This window comes from Rhineura floridana, chromosome 3 (assembly GCF_030035675.1).
Source record: "Rhineura floridana isolate rRhiFlo1 chromosome 3, rRhiFlo1.hap2, whole genome shotgun sequence".
NCBI classification, from domain to species: domain Eukaryota; kingdom Metazoa; phylum Chordata; class Lepidosauria; order Squamata; family Rhineuridae; genus Rhineura; species Rhineura floridana.
The window spans coordinates 66,485,815-66,510,664 of record NC_084482.1 but is presented as its reverse complement, the minus strand read 5'-3'; the positions used below and the strand labels follow the sequence as shown (position 1 = coordinate 66,510,664).

Here is a 24,850-nt window from a genome sequence, read left to right as displayed (position 1 = left end):
AGGGTAGGTCCACATAGAGCGCATTACAGTAATCCAGCCTGGAGGTTACCAGTGCATGAACAGTGGCCAAGCTATCCTGGTCCAGAAATGGCCGCAGCTGTCTTACCAGCCGAAGCTGCTAAAAGGCACTCCTAGCCACTGAGGTCACCTGGGCGTCTAGCAACAAAGATGGATCCAGGAGCAGCCCCAGACTATGGACCTGCTCTTTCAGAGGGAGTACGACCCCATCCAAAGCAAGCAACTGATCAATTATCTGAACTTGGGAACCACCAACCCACAGTGTCTCTGTGTTGCTAGCAGGGCTGTGGAGTCGGTACGCCAAACCTTCAACTCCGACTCCTCTATTTTTCTACTGTTCTACTCCGACTCCTCTATTTTTCTACTGTCCAACTCCAACTCCACCCAAAATTGCTTCTTGTCAATCGAAATTCATTTGGAAGTCAGAGTCAGTACATTTCTACTGAGTCCGACTCCGACTCCACCCAAAATTGCTCCCGACTCCGACTCCACCCAAAATTGCTCCCGACTCCAACTCCACAGCCCTGGTTGCTAGGATTCAGACTCAGTTTCTTGACCCTTGTCCAGCCCACCACTGAGTCTAGGCAGTGGTCCAGGGCTTGCCCAGCCACTCCCAATTCAGATGTTACAGAGAAACAGAGCTGGGTATCATCAGCATGCTGCTGACACCTTGCCCCAAATTTCCTGATGACCACTTCCAAGGGCTTCATATAGATGTTAAACAACATGGGGGACAAGGTGATACTCTGTGGCACCCCACAGCACAATTACCAGGGAGCCAAAAGACAATCACCCAATGCTATTCTCTGAAAACAACCCTGGAGATAGGATTGGAACCACTCTAAAACAGTGCCTGCAATACCCATCTCACCAAGTCGGCCCAGGGGGATGCCATGGTCAATGGTACCAAAAGTCTGAAATCATCAGACTCAAAGTGGAGTTGTCTAACCTTGCTGCAGGGTTTACCTAGGCTTGTGTTTATACAATTAACTAGGTGACCTGTCCCAATAATCTCTTTGCATGTAATGTAGTTGCTAAAATTGCTGCCTGTTTCAATGTATTTCTACATTTTTTTTGTCATATGTATCTGCAGAGTATCATATAGATACCCTCAATTTGTGGTGGTGATGTTCTGAATTATACATTGGCACTTGGTTGGGTATGCCCAGTAAATTACTTTATTTTGATAGGGGGTGAACCCATTTCGGAAATGGTAAACCCATTTTGTTCTTCCTTTTGAATTGCACCAGCATGTCCACCTAAGCCTTGTATCTTTTCTTTGTAGTGAATGGGTATCACATACCAGGAACTCTGGTACCCCAGCTAGAACCAAACCACATGAGTCTCCGTAAAGTCAGCAGTGACCCCCAGGTAAGCACAGAGAACTTTTCCAGGTTCAGAGGAAGGGTTTTCTCTTCTATATTTAAAAATGATGCTCGTGGATATTTCCGATTAGAGGAAGCATTGGAAGCTATCTTGTTTCACTTAAAAATTGAATTATTGTTACGTAGTTATGTCCAAACTTATGCTGTAAACCTCAAGGCTGCTCTTGCCCTTGCCTTCTGTTTTTATCCCTGGAAGCTCTTATTGAACATCCTCACCTTTAGTCATCTGTGATCATTTTATAGCATGTAGTTCTTCAGGCTAGGTATGCAATGTGCTTTCCTTTTCGTCAAGGTTTTATTGGAATTTGTTGCACTTCTAGTAACTATTTTGTTGAGCGTCCTCTTCTACTATCAGACACTATTATCAGAATTAGCTTTGTTATTTTTGCCTGCTTTGGATGGGGTTGTACTCCCTCTGAAAGAGCAGGTCTGTAATCTGGTGATGCTCCTGGATCCATCTTTGCTGCTAGATGCCCAGTTGACCTCAGTGGCTAGGAGAGCCTTTTAGCAGATTCGGCTGGTAAAACAGTTGTGGCCATTTCTGGACCAGGGTAGCCTGACCACTGTTGTCCATGCACTGGTAACCTCCAGGCTGGATTACTGTAATGCGCTCTATGTTGGGCTGCCCTTAAGGTTGGTCCAGAAGCTGCAACTGGTGCAAAATGCAGCGGCGCAACTCACTGGGGCAGGGTATCACCAACATGTTACCCCACCTGTGAAAGAACTGCACTGGCTGCCCGTTAGCCTATTAGTTCAAGGTTCTGGTTCTGGTGTACAAACCTCTATGCTGTTGAGACCAGGATACCTGAAAGATTGTTTTACCCCTTTTATACCTAGTAGAACACTACACTCTGCAGGTGAGGGCCTCCTGCAGATACCATCTTATCAGGAGGTCCGTTCTGCACAACATAGGAAGCGGACCTTTAGTGTTGTGGCACCTACCCTTTGGAATTCCCTCCCCTTAAATATTAGTCAAGCATCATCTCTGTTATCTTTTCAGCACCTACTAAAGACCTTCTTCTTTCCACATGCTTTTAAAAAAATTATTACTTTCAACATTATACAGTACATATATATGACATCAATATTTTCAATTATTATTCAGTCCACCCCTCCCACCCCCTCCCCATAGGAGATTGACCATACAATGAAAAATTGATCCAGTTTTGATCTCACCCTAACCCTTTCTCTTTCCATCACAGTTCAGCTCAGGTAAGTAAAACGAAACAATAACTGCTACTTACTGATTGATAAGAAAACTTCTTTGACCTCGTTCTAATTGCATGTTCCATTCAGATGCTCCAGGTCCCATCAAGCCTTTTAAAGCCTCTGTATTAAAATTGCTTTTTAAGATGTTTTAAAAGAAGTTTTGTTTTAATATGTTTTAAAGTCTTTTTGTTTTTAAAATGTTTTAGAGTGCTTTTAGTGTTTTTGGTTTGCTGCTGTGGGCTCCTGGGAGAAAGGACAGGATGTAAATTTAATTAATAAATAAAATATTATCCAGATATTCTTTCTTAAATCTTGGAAGACTATAGTTAAATCCCATAGCAATGAATTGCATGCTCTCTCCTGATTTGTGTGAAATGGAAAAAAATTCCCTTTATAAATCTCCTTTACCCACTACTGGAGACATGCTGAAAGAATTCACCAACTTGTTAGAAGTTTTCTTGCAGAAATATGTGAGTTAGATCTTTAGGTCATAAACCTTCTAGAGGTTTATTTTTTCCATGCAGTTCAATAACATAGTAATAATGGCAAGAGGTGTATCCATCCATCATATCAAGTCTTCACTGAAACCTGTTGTTAATTTGTGCTGCTTCCACACTGGGCATTTATTGCTTTGTTCACTCACTGCTTATGGGGTATCTGCATAACATAGGACATTTGTTCTACTTTTATTCCACTTTAAACAGTCATGGCTTCCCCCAGAGAATCCTGGGATGTGTAGTTTGTGAAGGGTACTGAGAGCTGTTAGGTGACTCCTATTCTCCTCACAGAGCTATGGTTGTTACAGTGGTTTAATAATCATTTCCTCTTCCCAGAGAACTCTGGGAATTATAGCTCTATGAGGGGAATAGAGGTCTCCTAACAACTCTCAGCACGCTTCACAAACTATACTTCCCAGAATTCTTTGGGGAAAGCCATAACTGTTTAAAGTGTATTTAAATAAATCTGGTCATTTAAAGCCATAAGCTTGCAAAGTGGCTTTGGCAAGTTGTTGTTTTATCCTTAGTTTCTCTTCTGTAAAACAATTCTAATAGTAATAGTATAGTTGTGAGGCTGAAGGGGATAGGGATCACAGATGACAAAAGTATGTTTAAATGGTAGCTTGTGTTTATGAGCCCCCTCTTATGAATCCTACCAAATATTCTGCTCCCTTAGCATGTTTCTACTTGTTAAATATTGCTTCCTCCCAGTTCTCCATGCTCTGAGGAATCATATAGGCAGGCCAATTTCACAAATGATGCTAAAATTGATTTTTACATTTCCTATATCTGCATATTCACTTGAAAAACCACATAGACTAAGATCTGGAATTTTTTAAAAGCAGCTTTCTTCCATTTTCTGTTCTTCGTTAAATATGTTTCAGAGTGATACATTTCAGCCCAAATGTTCTTACGCAGAGCTCACACATTTCTGTTCATCTCTTGATGAATGTAATATCAAGTGCTTTCTTGTATTGTGAAATAGCCATCATAGATCAAACACCACAAACAAAACTTTCATATCAGCTGACATCACTTCAATGCAATATATTCCAGGTGTTTTTGCAGCTCATAACATCTATTTTGTTTTTATCCCACCCATCCTCCTGGGATTGCAATAGAGTTGAACACTTGCTCAAGATAACCCAGTGGGGCATGTAGCTCAGAGGAGATTTGAACCTGCACTTTTCCTGTACACACCCAATACTCGAACCACTGCCATCAAGTGTACGTGAGCAAAATATATGTGCATGTGTGAGAGTTGTTCACAAAAGTAATAATGGCTGACTCAAAGTGTTGCAAAATGTCAGAGACAAAAGAATGCATTGATAAAATAATTATTTGTTACACGATGATGATTCAGAAAATGTTGCTGCTTGCAGTCCACTGAGCTCTCTTTGAGTCAGCAGGTCATATCTGAGAACACTGACAACTTGGTTTTAAAAGTTCTGCTGACCTTGTAGACTGTGTGGGCGCTTCAGTCACTCCTTCTTCCCTGCTTATTTTTTCCTCTCTCCTCTTAATAATGCCACCAAAAAAGATGGCCAACTTACAGCTGAGTATTTTAGTTTCCAACTATTGGTACAGTTTTAATCTTTAACACAGTTTAATGTTTCTTTTTTCTTAGATTGACTGTAAAATACAACATGAAATATGAGAGGATGACAATGGGAAGTGTAGATGAATCAAAAACATACAAGATTTTGCTTTGCTTTGGGAACAGACACAAAGCTCCTCCCTTTCTTCCTGATGACTCCTAAAGAGGGTGGTTTCTGTCCCTCTACTTATTGAAAGAAAGCCTGACTCCCTGAAAGAGAATTTTTGTCCCTGAAGAAAACCATGATAGTATCCTCCAATCCACAGTAGGACACCTGCCCCTCTCTCATTTTACATTACCTTCCCATTAAAGGAGGTGATGCATCAGCCTGTAGCACCTGGTGACCTTACAACCTTATTTTTACATGGAGAGGATTTTAGATGAAATAGCCCCTATGTGGGAAATCTCCAAAATTGCCATACCAGGTGCAGGGTGGAGGAAAAACCACTAGATTTGACAAGAGTTATCTCTAACATAACTGGTGACTTTTTAAGATAAAGAATAAAACCTCCCAGATTTTGTGTCCTGTCTTCACCATTTCATAGAATCATAGAATAGTAGAGTTGGAAGGGGCCTACAAGGCCATCAAGTCCAACCCCCTGCTCAGTGCAGGAATCCAAATCAAAGCATTCCCGACAGATGGCTGTCCAGCTGCCTCTTGAATGCCTCCAGTGTCGGAGAGCCCGCTACCTCTCTGGGTAATTGGTTCCATTGTCGTATGGCTCTAACAGTTAGGACGTTTTTCCTGATGTCCAGTCAAAATCTGGGTTCTTGCAACTTGAGCCCACTATTCCGTGTCTGGGACGATCAAGAAGAGATCCCGGCCCTCCTCTATGTGACCTTTCCTGTACTTGAAGAGTGCTATCATATCTCCCCTCAGTCTTCTCTTGTCCAGGCTAAACATGCCCAGTTCTTTCAGTCTGTCCTCATAGAGCTTTGTTTCCAGTCCCCTGATCATCTTTGTTGCCCTCCTCTGAACCCGTTCCAGTTTGTCTGCATCCTTCTTGAAGTGCGGAGACCAGAACTGGACGCAGTATTCAAGATGAGGCCTAACCAGTGCTGAATAGAGGGGAACTAGTACTTCACGCGATTTGGAAACTATACTTCTAAAATAAGCATATGAATAGAGTGGAGCCACTAAGAGAATGATCTTCTGAAATCTTCTCTTCCTCCTTTGTTCTCTGTCTGTGTGTCTCTCACTCTGTGAGGCTGAGAAAGCAGTTCTAAATTACTGGCAAAGTTCTTCTCCTTTGCCTCCGTAAGTAGTTTGTAGTCACACAGTGGTGTGTTTATGAAGACAGGCAGAAGTGGTTGAAGAAGGAATTCCCCTCTGGCCTTCCCAAGTCAAAGTTTATAATATGTCTCCTGTAGTGTGGCACATCTCAGTTCCTTGAACCACGTTAGAGACTTTTGGACCTTTCCTTGTAAGTGCCTCTGGTATGAGCCTACCTTGTTCTCTGCTGCTCCCTCTTTGTAGTGCTCTGGATGATGATCTCTGTGGGATGTTGGATCAAGAAGACCTTGATAGAGTTCATCCTATTGATCTTTTCTAGTCCTGCTTGAGGGCATGACTGATGGGTCCAGAAACAGATTCTTTCTGACCTCATGACTTTGCATATTCATATTTGGCTGCTTCAGCAGATGATGAGTAGCAGGCCTGTCATTGAAGAAGCAGCTTGCAACACAGGTGGGCCCTCTTGTGTTGGTTGTGGAGTGTTCAGTGGGGAAGGGGGATACAACCTGGTGGGTCATCTGTAAAGCGTGGAGCTGGGCAACAAAGAGAATGCAACATGCTTCGTTAATTTAACATAAAGAAAATGACTGAAGGAATTTAAGGTGTGGAAAGGTTAACCAAGGAAACTTAGAAGCTCAGAGCCTTAGATTTGCTACTGAATTCTGAAAGTGCATTGTGTGGAGGGGAAGGAAGGAAAACTCTATAAAGTATTTTTTTTCTGTAGAAATCAGACTCGGGAACTACAAACAGCAACATTTATTTTAGAGAAGGGCTGATGGTTAGAGTTCTTTGTTACACAGTTGTTCCCACTGGTGGTAGCAGTCAGCTTTTATTTTGTTGCTGGACCAATGCCAATCTGCTCTTTGGGGCACACTTTTCCTACTATATGTGGGCAACTAACACTAAGAATGAATGTTATTTTAAAAAATATTGCCCAGTCAGAGTGAGATTAGAATTCTCATGGAAATGGGCTTATATTCAGATTCTGGATCAGCAAGAAGCATCCTTTGAGGAATGTTGAGAGATTTTGCTTCATATATGTGAGGATATTTTAAAGAACAACAATAGCACCTGTCCGCAAGGGGCATAACCAGAAAAAGCAAGGTAATATTTGTTCAGATTGCACCATAGCATGTACAGTATAGACTGATTTCTGGGAGAAGAGTTGTAACTGCTGGAACATGGTGCCTACAGAAATTGTGGCATCTCTATCTCTGGAGTTTTGCAAAAAAAGGAAAAATAAGGTTAAGGAATCATGTGGGGTCTGTTCTTTATCAGAGAGCATTAAGGCATATGGAATTCTTCCAAGATAAGGTTGTTGTGTTATGTATATCCTCAAGCTTCTGTGCAGTACTTGGCAATATGGCATGCATACTTTTTTGGACTAATGTGAGAGATACCTTGGTAAGGATTACAAACTACAAACCCCTCATAAATAAAGGTAATAGGGTTACAACAAATAATGAAGCAGGACACGTTGTTAACTGTTGCACAGTAGCTTCAGACAGTATAGTGTGCCAAATATACACTTTAAAACATGTGACTGCTGACCTCTTGATAATGTGCTGCAAACTATGCTTTTGTTTGGGGTCATTCCATTTGCTGTCAGTCTGGTGCAGGTGGTGGTTTGTGATGCTTTCAGTAATTTCAGTAATTTGCAGATGGAGGTAGAAGGAACCCTTGGGGATACATGTAGTGTGTTACTAACATCACTACAGAGACTTCCTCCTCACCTCACTTCTTGAGTCCAGACTTTTAAAGATGGGGTGAGGGGAGCAATGGAGAGAGTGGATAACGTGTGTAGTTGCGGTCTGAATCAACAGCAAAGGAAGCCTTTGTATGTACAGCAACTGAATTGAACTAGTAAACATAAAGCAGAAGTGGAGCTTCCGATAACTCTTTAAGCACAGTGGCTAAAGAGCCTTGTTCCAAAGTTGGCATGCAGCGGAAGGGTTAATTCCAAAGCTAGGCACTGATTGGAAGGGGAGGTGTCACCATGTTTCGGATGAATTATCTGGCTGTACAGAGCTCGTGTGCTGCTTCGTGAGCACAGTGCAGGAGTCTCCCATGCAAGAGTTCAGCTGTCAGGCTGTGACACCTCTGGGACATGGGAAGAGGCTAGGCTAGAAAGCACAGCAGAAGGGGAACCCTCTTCAAAATTAGCCTGCATGAAACACCCTCCCTCCCAATAATTCAAAGCACATACCATGTCGGATGTGGAGTGCAGTTTTGATGATGCCTCTTGCCTTTCTCCTCAGAGTCCTGGGCCCCCCTCACCTACTCGAAAGCAGAGCAAGGAGACCACCTTCACGGTAAGTAGAATCCCATAGTGATGATTACCAGTCTAGTTGCTATGGTGATCTAGTCACCAGAGCAAGTAGCATTGCAGGGCGGGAGAGCAGTCTGTGTACGTGTGTGTGTGGGATCTGTGTGCAAGTGTTTGCCTCATGTTTTCCAGATGTAAACACGGTGCTTGCTTTCCACAGCAGTAGCTGCATTGAAGCCATTTTTAAAAGGCTGAAGCTAGCAAAGAACCTGTTACAGAGAGACAGGAAAGAAATGTCAGAAAGCGAAAGAGAGGGTGGGAGGCACTTCTTTCTGCTGTGATTTTTAAATTATAGTTGCAGCAGTGTTTCCTTTTGTACAAAGTTGCTTCTGGGTAGATCAGGCAATTAATAGCCAATGAAGTCATCTTAAGAATGGAGTGTTCCTGTGGGCAGCATACACAATGATAAAAAGTTGATAAGGTTTTTGAAACATCCTTTTCAAGGTTGGCTTCCTTTGCAGATTTATGGATGAAGGAAAAAAAACATTCCTTACTACTACTAATAATAATTTTTGAAAAGACGTCTCATGAAGTCGTCATAGCATGTACTTTGGCTGAGGTCCCTAACATGTTAGATATTTCTGAGTAGGAGAGATGTAAGGCATTGAATTCTGGCAAACCTTTTGACTCTTTCATTAACTCCAAACTTATCCCTCACAATCGTTATTACTCAGAAATCTGGCCCAGTCATTCGGGCTCCATGGCTAACAAGATTTTATTTGATTGCAATGATTTAAGAGAGAGGAAGCATTTCCCTGTGGAAGTGTGAGGTTTGCTCTTTTGCTAGCTACAGCAGTGGAAAGGAATTTGTTGAAACAACATGACATTATACCCGTGTGAATTGGAGTATGGGGGTCTGGGGGGAGAGCATACTAGAATATGATGAGGTGATGATTAGTATCAGCCTTGTTTTCTGTGCCTGCAGATTGATGCTCAATGCTGCCATTAAGTTTTCGCAGGTTTAAAATTTGCTTTGAATGTTTCATCATTCCCCTCCCCCCATTCGGTGGTTGCACTGGGTTCTGTAAAATGAGAGAGAACAAGTAAACAAGTGTTTATTTGGGAGTGGGGTTTGGACATCAGTGGTTGTGCTTTACACTTTCTTGAGTGAATCACAAGAAATAATGTACTCTCTTAATTGCTTACACTTATCTTGAGTTGAAAGGAAAGGAAAGCAGCAATCCAAGATCCTGCTAGGGGTGTTGGACTCTGTTTCAACATTTTTTCACTCTGTACCTCACCCCTTCAGCATTAACAAAACAAAAACCAGCATTTAAAGTGACTCCAGGGAATGTTACCCTACGAGCCAATGAGTGTGTGAAGATGGATCTAGCTGTGGGGATAACCCCGTTCAGTCAAAGGTGGCTGAAGAAATGGAAGCAGTGTGTTTTATCATATTGCTCAACTGTCATATGTGTAGTAATAAAATCGAAGGCTGAAAAAGAATGACTATTGTTGACTTAAGACACAATTATATTATAGCTAGACTTAGGGAGAATTCAAATGAGAGCCACTGTGGAGTAGTGGTTATCCACCCCTGGACTGGGACTCGGGAGACCAGGGTTCAAATCCCCACTTAGCCACAAAGCTCACTGGGTGACCTTGGGCCAGTTCCCATCTCTCAGCCTAACCTACCTCGCTTGGTTGTTTTGAGGATAATATGGGGAAGGAGAGAACCATATATACCACCATGACCTCAACATAATAATAGATTAAATAAAAATATTGCTGTATGTTAGTGGCTTTGTCAAAAACCACATCTGTATAGATGGAAGTGCTACATGGCTATAGTAATGTTTGAATCAGCCTCTTAAGTGGGTCATCTGGATCATGGTTCTGAGTATCTGAACCAATGTTGCACCTCTCTGGGGGTCAGCTACAGTGGGGCAGGTTATTTTCTCCATGATCCATCTCATCCTAGTGGTGAGTTCATTTAAAAGTACACTGCTGTATAGTGTCCTGACCACACTGAAATGATTTTTTTTGTCAGAACCATACCACTGAGTTTGACCCTAAGAGACAGAAAAGACCATGCACAAGCATGCCATATCACAGGTTCTCTCCCACTCTTTCTCAAGCCCAATACTTGATTTTGACAATGGATTTGTAATGAATGTCCCAATCATATCGTATTTATTTATTTATTTATTTATTTAATTTACATCGCCATTCCTCCTAGAAGGAGCCCGGCATTTAAAATGACTCCAGGGAATGTTACCCTGAGAACCAATGACTGATTCTAAGAGAGATGTTATAAAGTATCTCTGGGTCTCTCTTGCCTGAAATTCACAGGGCATCAAAACTTAAATAATTTCAAGAGCCATTTTCAGGTAGCTGCATTCACACACAATACTGAACCCTAAGAATTATTGAGTTCACATACTCCCTCCTCCTCCTCCCTCTGCCCCATGTGCATGATGATCTAGGACTTCTGACTCTGGTATAGTGGCAAACCAAACTATGGTTTGTGCTTGCCTGTAAAATAGGATCATTGTGCTATCCTGCAAACCAGGATCACTAATGGTAGTTTGGCTTTTCCAACATTGAGGCAGACTGTGGTTTGCCACTAAACCAGAGTCAGAAGTCCTGGATCACAGCATGTGGGAGTGGTGCATGAGGCTGAAGGGCTCATGCCTGTTGCACTCTGTCATGATTTGGCATTATGTGTGAATGCAGCCATTTTTCTCATGGGGAATATACAACAGTTACTAACTGGGGGAGAGGGAGAGAGAGAGAGAGAGAGAGAGAGAGAGAGAGAGAGAACTGTGTGCTTTACATCCAAAGCAGGGATAGGGAACCTTTGGCCAACCAGATTTGAGATGTTGCTGAACCACAACTCCCATCAGCCCCCACAAGCATGGCTAAAGGCCAGGGATGATGGAAGTTGTAGTGCAACAACATCTGGAGGGCCAAAGTTCCCCAACCCTGGCCAAAATAAGCCCTGGGTCTAAAATTGCCTAGCTGGCTGCACCACTGCTTTCTGCCCCCTGTTGCATGAATATCCTTTCATATAGTGATCCTTATTCCTCTTCCAGTTACCCTCTGAAGCTTTTGCTCCTTTCTGTCCCCTCTCTCTCACACACCCTAAGGAGAAATGCGGCATTTTCTCCTCTAGCAATTAGGATGGGAAATTGTGCTTTTAGAACTTGTTCGCATCCAGTGGAAACACTTGGCTAAGAGGTTTTAGCAGGGATTTGAATCATCTGGAAATGCCCCCACAGCAACTTAGGGGCAAGTGATAATCCACTGTACAGCAGCACCCTTCAGGAGCCAACAGTTGTTAATACTGGAGAACTCGCTTCTGAAAATGAAATAATTTGACCTTTCTGGCATTTGGCAGCCTCATCAGAGGCACTGAGAACTAAAGATGTTGGATGTGGCTATTTGCATTCCAGTGTTTGGTCTCAGGGCATGTTTTTGATAACATTTATGGTCAGCTAACTTTTCCAGCTATCTGTGCTGATCCCATTCTGAGACAGGAATGCATTCTTTCTTTGGGGGTGCTATTCCTTTTTTCACAGATGTTCATATTCTCCCTTTTTCCCTGTGAAAAAATAAAATAAAATAAAAAATCAGCTTGATGCCAGTTAACAAAAGCAACTCCAATGTCCTCTGATACTGTTCCCTGGAAGAATGCTAAGTAATAAGAGGAGTGTTATTATTCAGGCTGAGAATAGACTTTGGTTATGTCTGGATGATCATATCTCTGCTTAAGAAGCCAGGTTATGTCCAAGCCTTTCCTTATACACCCAGCCCCTTCACTCTTCCCTTTTCCTTGAGCCACAATTTAAGCCAGGAAGTTTCTACTTAACCATAGCTTTCTGTTTACATCTAGACTGGGAAACCATGGTTACTAGCTTCAAAATAAGCCAGGATATTAAACCAATTTCAAACCATAGCTTAATATCCTGGCTTGTTCCGAAGCTGATAGCCAAGGTTTTCTTAGTTCAGATTGAATAGGAAACTAGAGTTAATTAGAGGCTTCCTCATTTAGAGGCTTGTATGAGAGGAGTAGTGAAGAGGCTGCTAGTGTGGGGAAAATGCTTTTTCATATCTTGGTTTATTAAGCTGAGATATGATCATCTCAGTAGCTTTTCAGACTTTGTGTTATCTACCCTGATTCACTTCAACAAGAATGAACGTCTCCACACAATCAGGAACCCTACTTTATAAAGGTTCCAAATCGTGGTGTATACGTGTTTGTACTCACTGTTCAAGTGAGTGCAGGTACGTAGCCCCCTTTAGACCTTCCTCGGTCAACATAGGAAGACTGGAAGTAGATGGGGCTAGTGCACTCGGGGGATATTGGGGGCAGGAAGGGCACACACAGCCCCATGCCTCCTGTTTGTGTTAAAAAAAATTGTTTAGGCATATTTTAGAAGGCTTCTTAAAATTGTTTTTCATAGGTATGTGACAATATATTTACTTCTTCACATGAGCACTCAGGTAGCTCTCTAGAAAGAAAGAAATAGTACAAGGCTATTGTGATGTTCCTATATTAATGTATATATGGTAAGTGTTGTTGTTTTAGAAGATACATGGTAAGTGGAGTGAAAGAGGAGGGGGAGTGAATGGGCAGTAGAATGCAAGATGATTGGCTGAGTGTTTAAAATGGCTGAATGTATAAAAGGAAGAGTGAGAGTGGAATCTGGGGGGGAGAAGAGAACTGAGTGGGTTGCTTGGTGGGGTTTAGAAAGTTGTTTGCCAGGAGGGAGGTGGAGTTCGGATTAGTATTGAGTAAAACCATATGCTTATGTGCCTTAAGAAGAAATCTTGTTAATCTTGTTAGCTTTGTTATCTTTAATAAATACTTAATTTGGTTTACCAAAGGCCTGATCCTTGGCTGGGGTTTCACAGACCAGAAGGGAGGGTAAGGTAATGACCAAGGCTGAAGGGGAACTGTAACAAATGGTGGCAGCGGTGAAGAGAATAACAATACCAGTATTCAGAGTCTCTGGGAATACTAGTATTGGGACGTTACTGGTGGTTGCCTAACAGGGGGATCTGTTGAGATCTGTGCTAGAGCGGATAGGTAAACCATAAGAGAGTGCGGTCCAGACTGGTGGAGTCCCTGGTGGTGCCTAGAGACAGGCAGTAACCACGAGCAGGTAGGAACCTGACAGGGAGAGCCAGGGAAGGACGCCTCACATGTGGTGGCAGAGGTGGGATACGAACAACAGAGAATCCAGATACAGTGGTGTGGCAAACAGAAATAACAAAACAAGATTTCTTGTGAGAGTGACTGGCAAAGAGTGTGTGGCAAAGAGTGAGTGAACTCAAACACCATGGCTGAATACATAAAAATGAAAAGAGAGGAGCTGGTGGAGAAGTGCATAACATTCAATTTACCTCATGAGGGTAAAGGGGTAGATGAATTGAGGGTAGCACTTATAGGATTTGCTACTGTCCAGCAAAAACAACCTGTCAGAGAAGAGACCCCAGAAGGATATTTAAGCAATCCCGCTTATATAGAGTACTTGAGAGAGAAGTTAAGATAGGAGGCTGAGGAAAAAGACAAGCAGAGGGAGTTGGAAGCTGAGAGATTGAGGATGGAAGCTGATGGGAAAGACAAGCAGAGGGAGTTGGAAGCTGAGCGACTGAGGAGGGAGGCTGATGAGAAAGAAAAGCAGCGGGAGTTAGAAGCTGAGAGATTGAGGATGGAAGGTGCAGAGAAGGAAAAACAGAGGGAGTTGGAATTTGAGAGAATGAGAGTGGAGGCGGAATTACAGGTAGAAAAGTTAAAATTTGAAAGAGAGAAGTTTCATTCTGATGAGACAAGGAAAGACAGAGATGGAGCAAAAAATAAAAATTACTCCAAAGGACTTTGCTGTCTATGAGCCTGGTCAAGATCCTCAAATTTACCTCAGCACCTTTGAAAAAGCAGCTCAGTTGTGGGGGCTACCTGAAGATAAATACATGCAGTATTTAGCAAACCTGATTAAAGGGGAATTGGCTGAGGTATACCAATATTTCCCCTCAGACAGGCCCGTCACCTATGCTGAATTCAAAGAAGCAGTGTTTAAAAGATTCAGACTGGGGCCTGATTATTTTAGAAAGCTTTTCAGAAACTGCCAGATACAGACAGGGAGGTCTTTTGTGGAACTGGGAGCAAAATTGATGGATATATTTGGAAAGTGGATGAGTAGTGCCAAAGCTCAGTCTGTGGAGGAGGTGAAAAACCTCATGATATTGGATCAATTATACCATCAGTTACCACCAGAAATAAGGCTCCTGGTCAAAAACCGTTCCTCTACATCGGTGCAGGAGGCCGCAGAGATGGTGGATCACTTCGCCTCCAACAGAACTGGCTGGGTGGGGAAAACATCAAGAGATTTTAAACCCAGACCATATAATGCTGGCAGAAGGGATGTGGTACCACAGCGAGTGAGTCCTCCAGTAAAATCTGAAGGGCACAGGACACCCCAGAGTGGATCTGTGTACCCTAAAAGTGAGGAGAAATTATGCTACAAATGCGGTAGACCAGGGCACCTACGTTTTCAATGTGAGGTTGCCAACCCCAGTAGTAATCCTGCTCAGACAAGGACAGTGAAAACAGAGCCCAAGGCTTTAGAAACAGCGAAAAAGGTTCAGTTCTGCCAGATAAACTGGACAGAAGTAACAGACCTGGATTCAAGTCTGAGAGAGGAAGTGAGTGTACAAGGGGCAAATTATTGGGCATTGCTTGATACTGGTGCCGCTCAGACATTACTGAGGCCAGATTTAATAAAATCTGAGGTAATATTACCTCAGGAAACAGTGACTATCCAAGGAGTGAGGGGTCAACCAGAAAGTTTGCCTGTGGCCCTGGTGGATATGACTTGGAGAGGCCGAGAGGGCCGATATAAAGTAGGCATTAATGCCCAGCAACAAGAACCAGTAATACTGGGAAGGGATGTAATGGGCGCCAAGGAAAGATCTATGTAGTGACCAGACAGCAAATTGGCAGAGAAAAAGAAGCCATATTAAGGGGGGCTGAAACAAACAGGGTGGAATCTGTTAACCAGCCTCAGGTCACCATAGCAACCACTAGCAGGCCTGCTGAAGGAGACAAACTGTATCAAGTGGTCTCTGATAATGATGAGGCAGATCAATTCAGGGAAGAGCTGCAAAAAGATATAAGTTTGAAGCAGATAAAGGAACAAGCTCTGACCCAACAGATTCCTTTCACTGACAAACTGAGGAATCAAGTTGTGTGTGAGAATGGGATTTTATATAGACTGTGGATGCCTGCTGACAGAAAGGATGAATGTGAACCAGTGAAACAAATGATGGAGGTGGTGAAAAAGAATTTGGGTCAAGCACAGCAGAAGCAAAGTTACTGGTATGACAGAACAGCCAGGGAACGTGTGTATGATGTGGGAGATATGGTTATGCCGTTCCTACCCAGGAAACATGACAAATTACAGGCTAACTGGGAAGGACCATATACCATCAGAGAAAGGCTTGACACAGTGACGTATGTAATCACCACAGACCAGTTAAACAAAAACAAAGTGGTTCATGTAAATATGTTAAAGCCTTACCATACCAGGGATGTACAGGTGTTGCAAGTTACCTTATTCCCTGAGGGAAGTGGGCCTGAACTTCCAGATTTGGTACAGGAAAGCAAAGACAAAGGAGGGGTAGATCAAGTGGAATGGTCAGAGGAGGTGAAGGAGGAAGTAAAAGAAGAGATTCTGAGAGTTTTGAAAACCTATAGGAATCTCTTTAGCAACAAACCTGGCCGAACCAGTATAGTTATACATTCCATTGATACTGGAGATCATGCCCCAATCAGATCTGTTCCGTACCGTGTGAATGGGAAAGTTTTGAATGAGATCAAAAAGGAGGTGGAAGATATGCTGGAATTAGGAGTGATCAGGGAATCCATCAGTCCCTGGGCCTCAAGTATTGTCCTGGTTCCGAAAAAAGATGGAACGACCAGGTTTTGCATTGATTATCGGCTAATCAATAAAATTACTGTCCCAGATGCGTATCCTATGCCTAGGGTAGACGCAATGTTAGAGTTATTGGGGGCAGCAACCATTATCTCTACACTAGATCTCTGTAAAGGATTTTGGCAAATGGAACTAGACGAGCAATCCAGAGCCAAAACTGCCTTCAGTACACCAGATGGGTTATATGAGTTTGTGACCTTACCCATGGGACTAAGGAACTCACCAAGTTCATTTCAGAGGCTAATCAATACTGTGTTGCGAGGCATGTCAGATTTTGCAGTGGCCTATATCGATGACATGGCCATTTTTAGCAAGTCGGTGCCTGAGCATGTCCAACACCTGACAACAGTATTGGAGGCCTTAAGAAAAGCAGGCCTCACAATAAAAGCTAAGAAATGCCAGTTTGGACTAAAGGAAGTAATCTATTTAGGACATAAGGTGGGGAGTGGGAAAATCACCCCCTTATGGAGCAAGGTGGAAGCAATACAAGCGTGGCCGATCCCCTTAACCAAAAAACAAGTAAGGGCATTTCTGGGTGTGGCTGGATTTTATAGGAAGTTTGTGAGAAATTTTGGGGAAATAGCAACCCCCTTGTATGAATTAACAAAGAAGAAGTGTTCTGAGCGTGTGGTATGGATGGATGAATGTCAGAAGGCTTTTGATCTACTGAAGCAAGCCTTGTGCCAAGGACCCATATTAATAGCACCAGACTATGAGAAACCATTCATCGTGGCTACAGATGCGTTGGACCTGGCGCTGGGAGTCGTCTTGCTACAGGAGAGAGAAGGCACCAGACATCCAGTGGCGTACCTGAGTCGCAAGCTGACGCCGAGGGAGAAAAACTATTCGTCGGTCCAGAAGGAGTGCCTAGCGGTCGTGTGGGGACTGAACAAGTTGCGCCCATACGTGTGGGGACGAAGATTCACAGTGACTACGGATCATCGGGCCTTGTTATGGTTGCAGACTATGAAAAACCATAACACTATGCTGCAGAGGTGGTCCTGGGCCCTACAGGACTATCAAGTGGACTTCCAGTTCATCAAAGGCAAGGACAATGTACTGGCCGATGGACTTTCCAGGCAAGTGGCTGGGACTGCAGTGACGTGACCAGACGGAGGAACAAAGAAAGACATTTTCCCCATAGAGACTTTTATTTGTTAACGCGACGTATAAATCCTGGAACAGGAATAATACTCTGCTGTTGTTTAAGGGGGGGGAATATGTGATGTTCCTATATTAATGTATATATGGTAAGTGTTGTTGTTTTAGAAGATACATGGTAAGTGGAGTGAAAGAGGAGGGGGAGTGAATGGGCAATAGAATGCGAGATGATTGGCTGAGTGTTTAAAATGGCTGAATGTATAAAAGGAAGAGTGAGAGTGGAATCTGGGGGGGAGAAGAGAACTGAGTGGGTTGCTTGGTGGGGTTTAGAGAGTTGTTTGCCAGGAGGGAGGTGGAGTTCGGATTAGTATTGAGTAAAACCATATGCTTATGTGCCTTAAGAAGAAATCTTGTTAATCTTGTTAGCTTTGTTATCTGTAATAAATACTTAATTTGGTTTACCAAAGGCCTGATCCTTGGCTGGGGTTTCACAGACCAGAAGGGAGGGTAAGGTAATGACCAAGGCTGAAGGGGAACTGTAACAAATGGTGGCAGCGGTGAAGAGAATAACAATACCAGTATTCAGAGTCTCTGGGAATACTAGTATTGGGACGTTACTGGTGGTTGCCTAACAGGGGAATCTGTTGAGATCTGTGCTAGAGCGGATAGGTAAACCATAAGAGAGTGCGGTCCAGACTGGTGGAGTCCCTGGTGGTGCCTAGAGACAGGCAGTAACCATGAGCAGGTAGGAACCTGACAGGGAGAGCCAAGGAAGGACGCCTCACAGCTATCCATTCCACCACCATTTTAAGAACTGGTAGTTGAAAACATATTTTTCTTTGGAGTGTGGGTTCTTCCCCATCTACCTCCAACAACAGAGCAAATATCTTTGTTTCATCAGGGTAGAAACAGACTCTCTCTCCTCTAACATGAAAACGATGACATTTGAACAAGGCTTCCCCTCTTCTTTTTTTAATTGTGGTTGTCAGGGTGCCACAACAGGATTGGGTTTAGTGCCATTACAGCAGTAAACAGGTGGTCACTCCTGTTGCCCCACAGGAATAGCCACCGGTACATCCTTGATTTCTTTTGTCCTTGTGTTGGAAGAATTGCACACACATGCCACAAGTCCCTTACAAGACAAAAGATTATGGCTTAAAATAATTGTGCAAAACAACTTGCTGTCTTTCTCCTTCCAATCTTTCTGAGCACTTGCAGATTATATCTTAAGTGTCCCATGCAGCCTCTTGATAATGTTGTCACGTATAATGTCAACAACACTGAGGACATTTAAGGACATCTTTTTGGTTGCTCTCTAGCTAGGAAGCTTCATCAGACTCAAGCCTGCTAATCTCTGCAAACCAATGAGAACTTTGGATTTAAGTATGCATTATAGTATACTATTGCTTGTCCTGAGAGGAAGGAATTGGGTGGCTTATACATTTAGATAAATGCATCATGAATTTAATTAGGGCATTATGGCTCTAGAAAGGAATAGTTTTCAGTAATACTTTAAAGAAAATATGCATTACTGTGCTACTTCTGAAATATAGTCTAACCATACCCCTTGAGGACCAGGATGTACATCACAAAATTCCTTCTTGGAAATCATTTGCATGTAGGGATCACATGCATCCACTGTGTAGATCATCATGTATAGAATGCATCATCATCAGCTTGGGGGTTCTCCTAGAACCATCTCTGTCACTTGAGGCTCAGGTAGCCTTGGTGGCACGGAGTGCCTTCTACCAGCTTCAGTCGGTGGCCCAACTACGTCCCTATCTGGACAGAGATAACCTGGCTTCAGTTGTCCATGCTCTGGTAACCTCCAAATTTGATTACTGCAATGCACTCTACGTGGGGCTGCCTTTGAAGACGGTTCGGAAACTGCAGCTTGTGCAAAATGCAGCGGCCAGATTGGTAACAGGGACCAGACGGTCCGAACATATAAAACCGATTCTGACCCGCTTGCATTGGCTGCCTGTATGTTTCCGAGCTCAATTCAAGGTGCTGCTTTTTACCTATAAAGCCTTACACGGCTTGGGACCACAATACCTGATGGAACGCCTCTCCCAATACGAACCCACCCGTACACTACGTTCAAGATCAAAGGCCCTCCTCCGGGTGCCTACTCCAAGGGAAGCTCGGAGGGTGGCAACAAGGGAGAGGGCTTTCTCAGTGGTGGCACCCAAATTATGGAATGATGTCCCTGACAAGGTGCGCCTGGCACCAACACTGTTATCTTTTCGGCACCAGGTCAAGACTTTCCTCTTCTCCCAGGCATTTTAGCATGTGTTTTAAATTGTTTTTATATTGTTTTAAATTTTAAAATTGTGTTTTAAATTGTTTTTAAAATATGTGTTTTAAATTGTATATTTGTTTTAATGTTTTTGATTGCTGTAAACCGCCCAGAGAGCTTCAGCTATGGGGTGGTATACAAGTGCAATAAATAAATAAATAAAATAAATAATGTCATTTACCAGGTGTACATAAGGGAATTACATGTAAGATCAGTAAAGGTTATAATCCACCCATGAATTTATACACAATCTTACAATCAAGTGACTTTCTGTAAGAATGTCATTATGCTTGAGGTGACCCTCAGGCCTTCTGAATTGTAGGTACTTGAGAAGCTGAGAAAATATGCCACTCAGTACATGTGTGGGGGAGAGGGAAGGAGCATAACCAGGTTAAGGCATTTGTTTGCTGCACCAGCCTCTAGCATTCAGCATTTTTGGAGTGAATGTACATTGCTAGTTCTGCTCTGAAATTTGTTGTTTCAAATTTGGTGATTCTGGAGCTTCATCTGGAGTAGACTTGTAGGCTCTGGTTGATTTCAACAGCAGTAATGGATTTGCCTGATCAGAATGTGAGGAATCCAAATATATTTTATCTTAATTTATCATTAGTCAACTGCAATCTCTCCAGGATGCCTGGTAGCTTCGGTGGGGCTCTCTGTGTACTCCTGGCATAGACCTTTGTGTAAAATCTGGTTTTCAACTTCTAAGGGCCCTTAGGCAGCTATAAGTCATTTGGTGATGTCTGGTCCAAGTTAGAAATGGTTTTAACTGGAGTTGCTACCAGATTTTACCAAAAGCTGAAATTATAAGACAAATATGGACATTCCTGCTTGGGTGAAACATCCGAGGGATTTCAAGGGAAAAAATATTGAGATAGTTGCCTTTTGAATTTCATCGCTAAGGTGAAATAGGGAAGCAAATGTGAACATTCCTGTTTAGGAGGAAAACCCAAGCAATTTTGAGGGAAGCAATACGATTTAGGCTACAATCTTAACCCCACTTACCTTACAGTAAGCCCCACTGAATTCAATAAGACTTATTTCTAAATAAGTCCTATCTATGGTTAGGATGGAGCTATTAGTCTAATATACTAAATTTCAGAGGTGGATACTGCATACCCTTGGTTTTCTTCTTTTAAATAAAACAAGCCAGCATACAGGCTCTAATGATCAGAGATTCTGTCTTGCTTGGAGTCTGCTTTCTAGATATTACAGTGACTTTCAGCCATGCAACCCCTTACATCTGCTTTCTATGACACCTTCTGGTTAGAGAGAGCATTACATTCAGCAACTATGCTGTGTTGTATATATGCAGCTTTTGCTTACATGCATCCATGTGCCTGAACTGTTCTGCATATCCAGGATATTTTTCTTTCTTTTTTATCAGATAAACTGTGTGACTTTTCCCCACCCTGACGCAATGCCAGAACAACAGTTGCTGAAACCTTCCGAATGGAGCTACTGTGATTATTTCTGGGTAAGTGAGCAGCCACACATATGCTATTTACTGTAACAACTGAAATTTATGCAGGACGTAACATATTGCTAAAATCACTGTTAGCAAATATGTTAAAAATCCAGCTTGGAAGGAGGTACATAAGATGTTGCAGAAATTGTTTTATTCCTCCACAAGCTAATTCCAATACAGCCATATTACTCAAGGCCAGATGGCTGGAATGGATTCTTATGCTGAATCATATTCTAGGGCTTCACATTTGTAACGCCTAAAGCCAGCATTCCCATACAAATCTGGGCAGCATGGGTGCACTCATGCATCACCTGCCTCGTATGCAGCCATCCCATCCTGCCCTTTTCTTCACAAAGCCTTCCTGTTGAAGCATGACCATTGTATCCCCTTGGATACTTCCAAGTACATGCAAAATACCATATGTACAGCTATCAGAAAAATACTATCTTGCATACCAGATGTTCCCAGAAATGCAAAACCTGCAACTCCCATTGTGCAATATTTTCCTGCAGGGGAAAAAAGGTAGGGAAAGAATAAAGAAAAGGGAAGAAGATATCGAGAAGAGGTGGGAACTGACCAGGGAGCAAAGATTGGGTGGAGGGGGGGGTGACATGCCAGCAGATATTCTGGGTAACTGTCTGGGAAGTAGAAGCCTGAAGGTCAGTTTGAAAAACAAAATCTGTGGCTAGTGCTGACCTTGGTTGTTTCCCCCCTTATATTAGTATTTTAAATTCTTGTGAACATGGAATCTGCTGCTGTTTAGCTACCTGTTTCATAGCACAGTGGGGAGGAGAGCCTGGCTGGGAGTCCAGAGTCTGTGAGTTCAAATCCCTCTCATGTCTCCTGGGTGTCAAGGGCCAGCTAAAGATCACCCTCACAGTGAGTGGCTCAGGTGTTACGTGCCCTGCCACCTGTGCAGCCATGGGCAAGCTGCATAGTTCCAAGGAGCCCAGTTGCCTCCCCAGCTGGCAGTTGCAGACAAGGAAGGGGCTGGCTTGTGCAGCTGTGGCAAGCTGAGCAGGCCCTAGCCAGCTGGGGAGGACTAGCCTCAGAGGGAGGCAATGGTAAACCCCCTCTGAATGCTGCATACCATGAAAACCCTATTCATAGGGTAGCCATAAGTCGGGATTGACTTGAAGGCAGTCCATTTCCATTTTTCATATATGCCAGAGCATCTAGTGGTGATGATGTGGTATTTTCTGGGAATTCTGGCAGATCTACCAAAGTGGTCTTCGGAAATCTGTTAGCATCTGCTGCGTTTGTGGTATTAGGCAGAAGGGTCTTGAATAGATTTGCCAGCTTGTGACTTGGGTTGTTTGAGGTATTTCCTAGCACACTTGCAGATATCCATTGTTTGCTGTAGTCCAAGTGCTTTGGCATACACCTCTTGTGTGGTGTATATTCTAACTGTGCATTTCTTTAGGCTGATAAGAAGGATCCTCAAGGAAACAATACTGTCTCAGGATTTGAAATACTCCTACAGAAACAACTGAAAGGAAAGCAAATGCAGAAAGAAATGGCAGAATTTATTCGAGAAAGGTAACTTGGAAATTCAGTGCTGGACTATGTTAATTCCTCTTTCATTGATTTTGTTTCCATTAGTGAGACACCTGCTTCTATTAGTCCTTTAGTAAAGCATTAGTGCACTTTCACTTAAGCACACCCAGTCTTGGAAATTTGGAAGCAGAATACTAACAGGGATGGACCCCCTCAGCCTACAAACTTACAGCAGCACCTTCTCCTTACTTTCATGCCCTCATTTATCTCAAGCTTTGTATGATGAATCCAAACATGAAAACACAGTGATTATATTCAACAAAAGAAACAATAGTTAGCATTGTACAGTCCCTTATGTATGGAGTTCTGGGCTAAATTCAGCAATTTATGGCTATGTTAGCGTCCTAGAAATGTTCAGCTTTTAAAATGCATACATGCATTTTTGTGGAATTCATTGTAAAATGGTAGATGATGTCTGCAGAAGATGTTGTAGGTCACACAGAGAGGATGCTATATGCCTGCAGAGTTATCTGTCCACCTTCTCATGCTTTCTAACATGCACCTCTGCTCAATGCTTATCCATAAGCTTGTGCCACCATATCAGCAATAACACATTATGCCAAATATGTCATAGTTGGTTCAAAGTAAATCATACCAATTGGTGTGTATTTCTCCAAAATAAGGTTTGAAATATTCTGTTGTTGTTTTTATAGATTTATAAGCTGCTTCACAACCAAAAGCTATAGAAGTGATGTACAGTAAGATAAAATGGGATAAAATACCATAGATACAGACTCTAAAAACAATAAAACAATTTCTAAAATGTGTTCAATTAATATTCCATAAATGACTGGGTCACCTTTCATGGAAAGACTTCTTAAACAAAGTCATCCATAGTCACCTAAGCATCAAGACGGTAGGTGCCTAATTTCAGTGAGTAACTGATTCCAGAGGGGTCAGTTGCTGTGCCTTCTTCAATCTCCCAGCCATACAATTCTATGGATAGGATCCTAACTTCCCTTCTGTGAAAGGAAGAGAGTTCACTTTAATGAAATGGGCCATTCTATCCTCTGCAGCCTGTGCCCATCAAAAATCACCTCCTGGTGGTTAGAAATAGTGTGGGTTGTGTTGCAGGGAGCTGCATATGGAAGGGGGAAGGGGTGGAAATCGTCCACTCCATATGTGAATATAAGAGCCACACAGGATACAAGCCTATGACTATATGGCTTGAATCCAGAGTTGCCCTTCCATAAATGGGAGGACTTCATAGAAGGTTCTTCAATCCAATGAGGTCTCCTGCTGACAGAAGGTGGTGAGGTGATTTTTACTGATTTACACACACACACACACACCTGTGACACCTCCCATGCTTTCCAGAAGGCCCCTCAACCCTCTGGAGCAGATTTTTGAGGGTGGGAAAGGCACTGTATTGGAAGGGAGAATCAACAAAAAGTGGTCACCCCTATTTTCCTCAACAGTGTTGTCCCATGAACAGAATTCTGCTCACAGGATCTGTGTTTTTAGACCTTTTTCTCCAGAAATTATATGGCTGGGTTGTAGGATTAAAAAAATTCTGGCCGCATCCTAACAAATATTTCATTTTTTCAAATTCTTTGATAAGAGAACAATCCCTATAATTACTAAGGGTGAACTTTTCACTGTAGAGAATTAGGAGCATAAATCCTCTTGAGTTCTCTTGACTCCCAATAGGGCATGATCCTGAGTGACTTTAGCACATCTGAAAAATCTCTCCTCACCTCACCCTGTCGTTTTTTTATCCATGATTACAGTTCTGCTAGAACATTGTTTAAATAACTTAAAATATCTGCAGGACATGAAAGGAGAAGGCGAGAGTGAAAGATAAACAGTTATTATTTATAGCTGCTCGTTATTTATAACTACCCTTAGAAGAAAAAGAGCATTGTTATAAATAGTTTTCCAAATAATAATAGATTTACTTCTCCAGAGCTTGCAATGGAGGACTAGAACACTGTGTTCCAAGAGTGGACTTTGTCGCCTGTTTCAAAGCACCACTACAATTAATCCATTATAATTAGCCAATGGTGAAGTAATAGGAAAACAATCTGTTGTCCCAGTGGAAGATCTTAAGCATAAGAACTAGTGGGAATCCCTTTGACAAAGTGTGGTTCATCAACAAATCTGCACGGTTCTTGAGTATAGAAAATAGCCTTCAGTACAAAATCTGGTTGGCCTTGCAGGATCCTATAAACGTGAGCTTTCCTTTTTTTGGTAACCCACTTTGAATTGTTGTTGTTTCAAAA

At 42.5% G+C, this 24,850-nt stretch overlaps 1 protein-coding gene across 8 annotated transcripts in view; it reads left to right on the top strand.

Annotated features, from left to right (window-relative positions):
• The window catches only part of GAS7 (growth arrest specific 7), a 177,365-nt gene that overhangs the window by 128,712 nt on the left and 23,803 nt on the right, over positions 1-24,850 (top strand). For all 8 annotated transcript variants that reach the window (XM_061616399.1, XM_061616400.1, XM_061616404.1 and 5 more), the window contains exons 4-7: positions 1,304-1,389; positions 8,199-8,252; positions 20,991-21,080; positions 22,495-22,610. In XM_061616399.1, the coding sequence (XP_061472383.1) occupies positions 1,304-1,389; positions 8,199-8,252; positions 20,991-21,080; positions 22,495-22,610 (346 nt within the window). The remainder of the gene's footprint in view (positions 1-1,303; positions 1,390-8,198; positions 8,253-20,990; positions 21,081-22,494; positions 22,611-24,850) is intronic.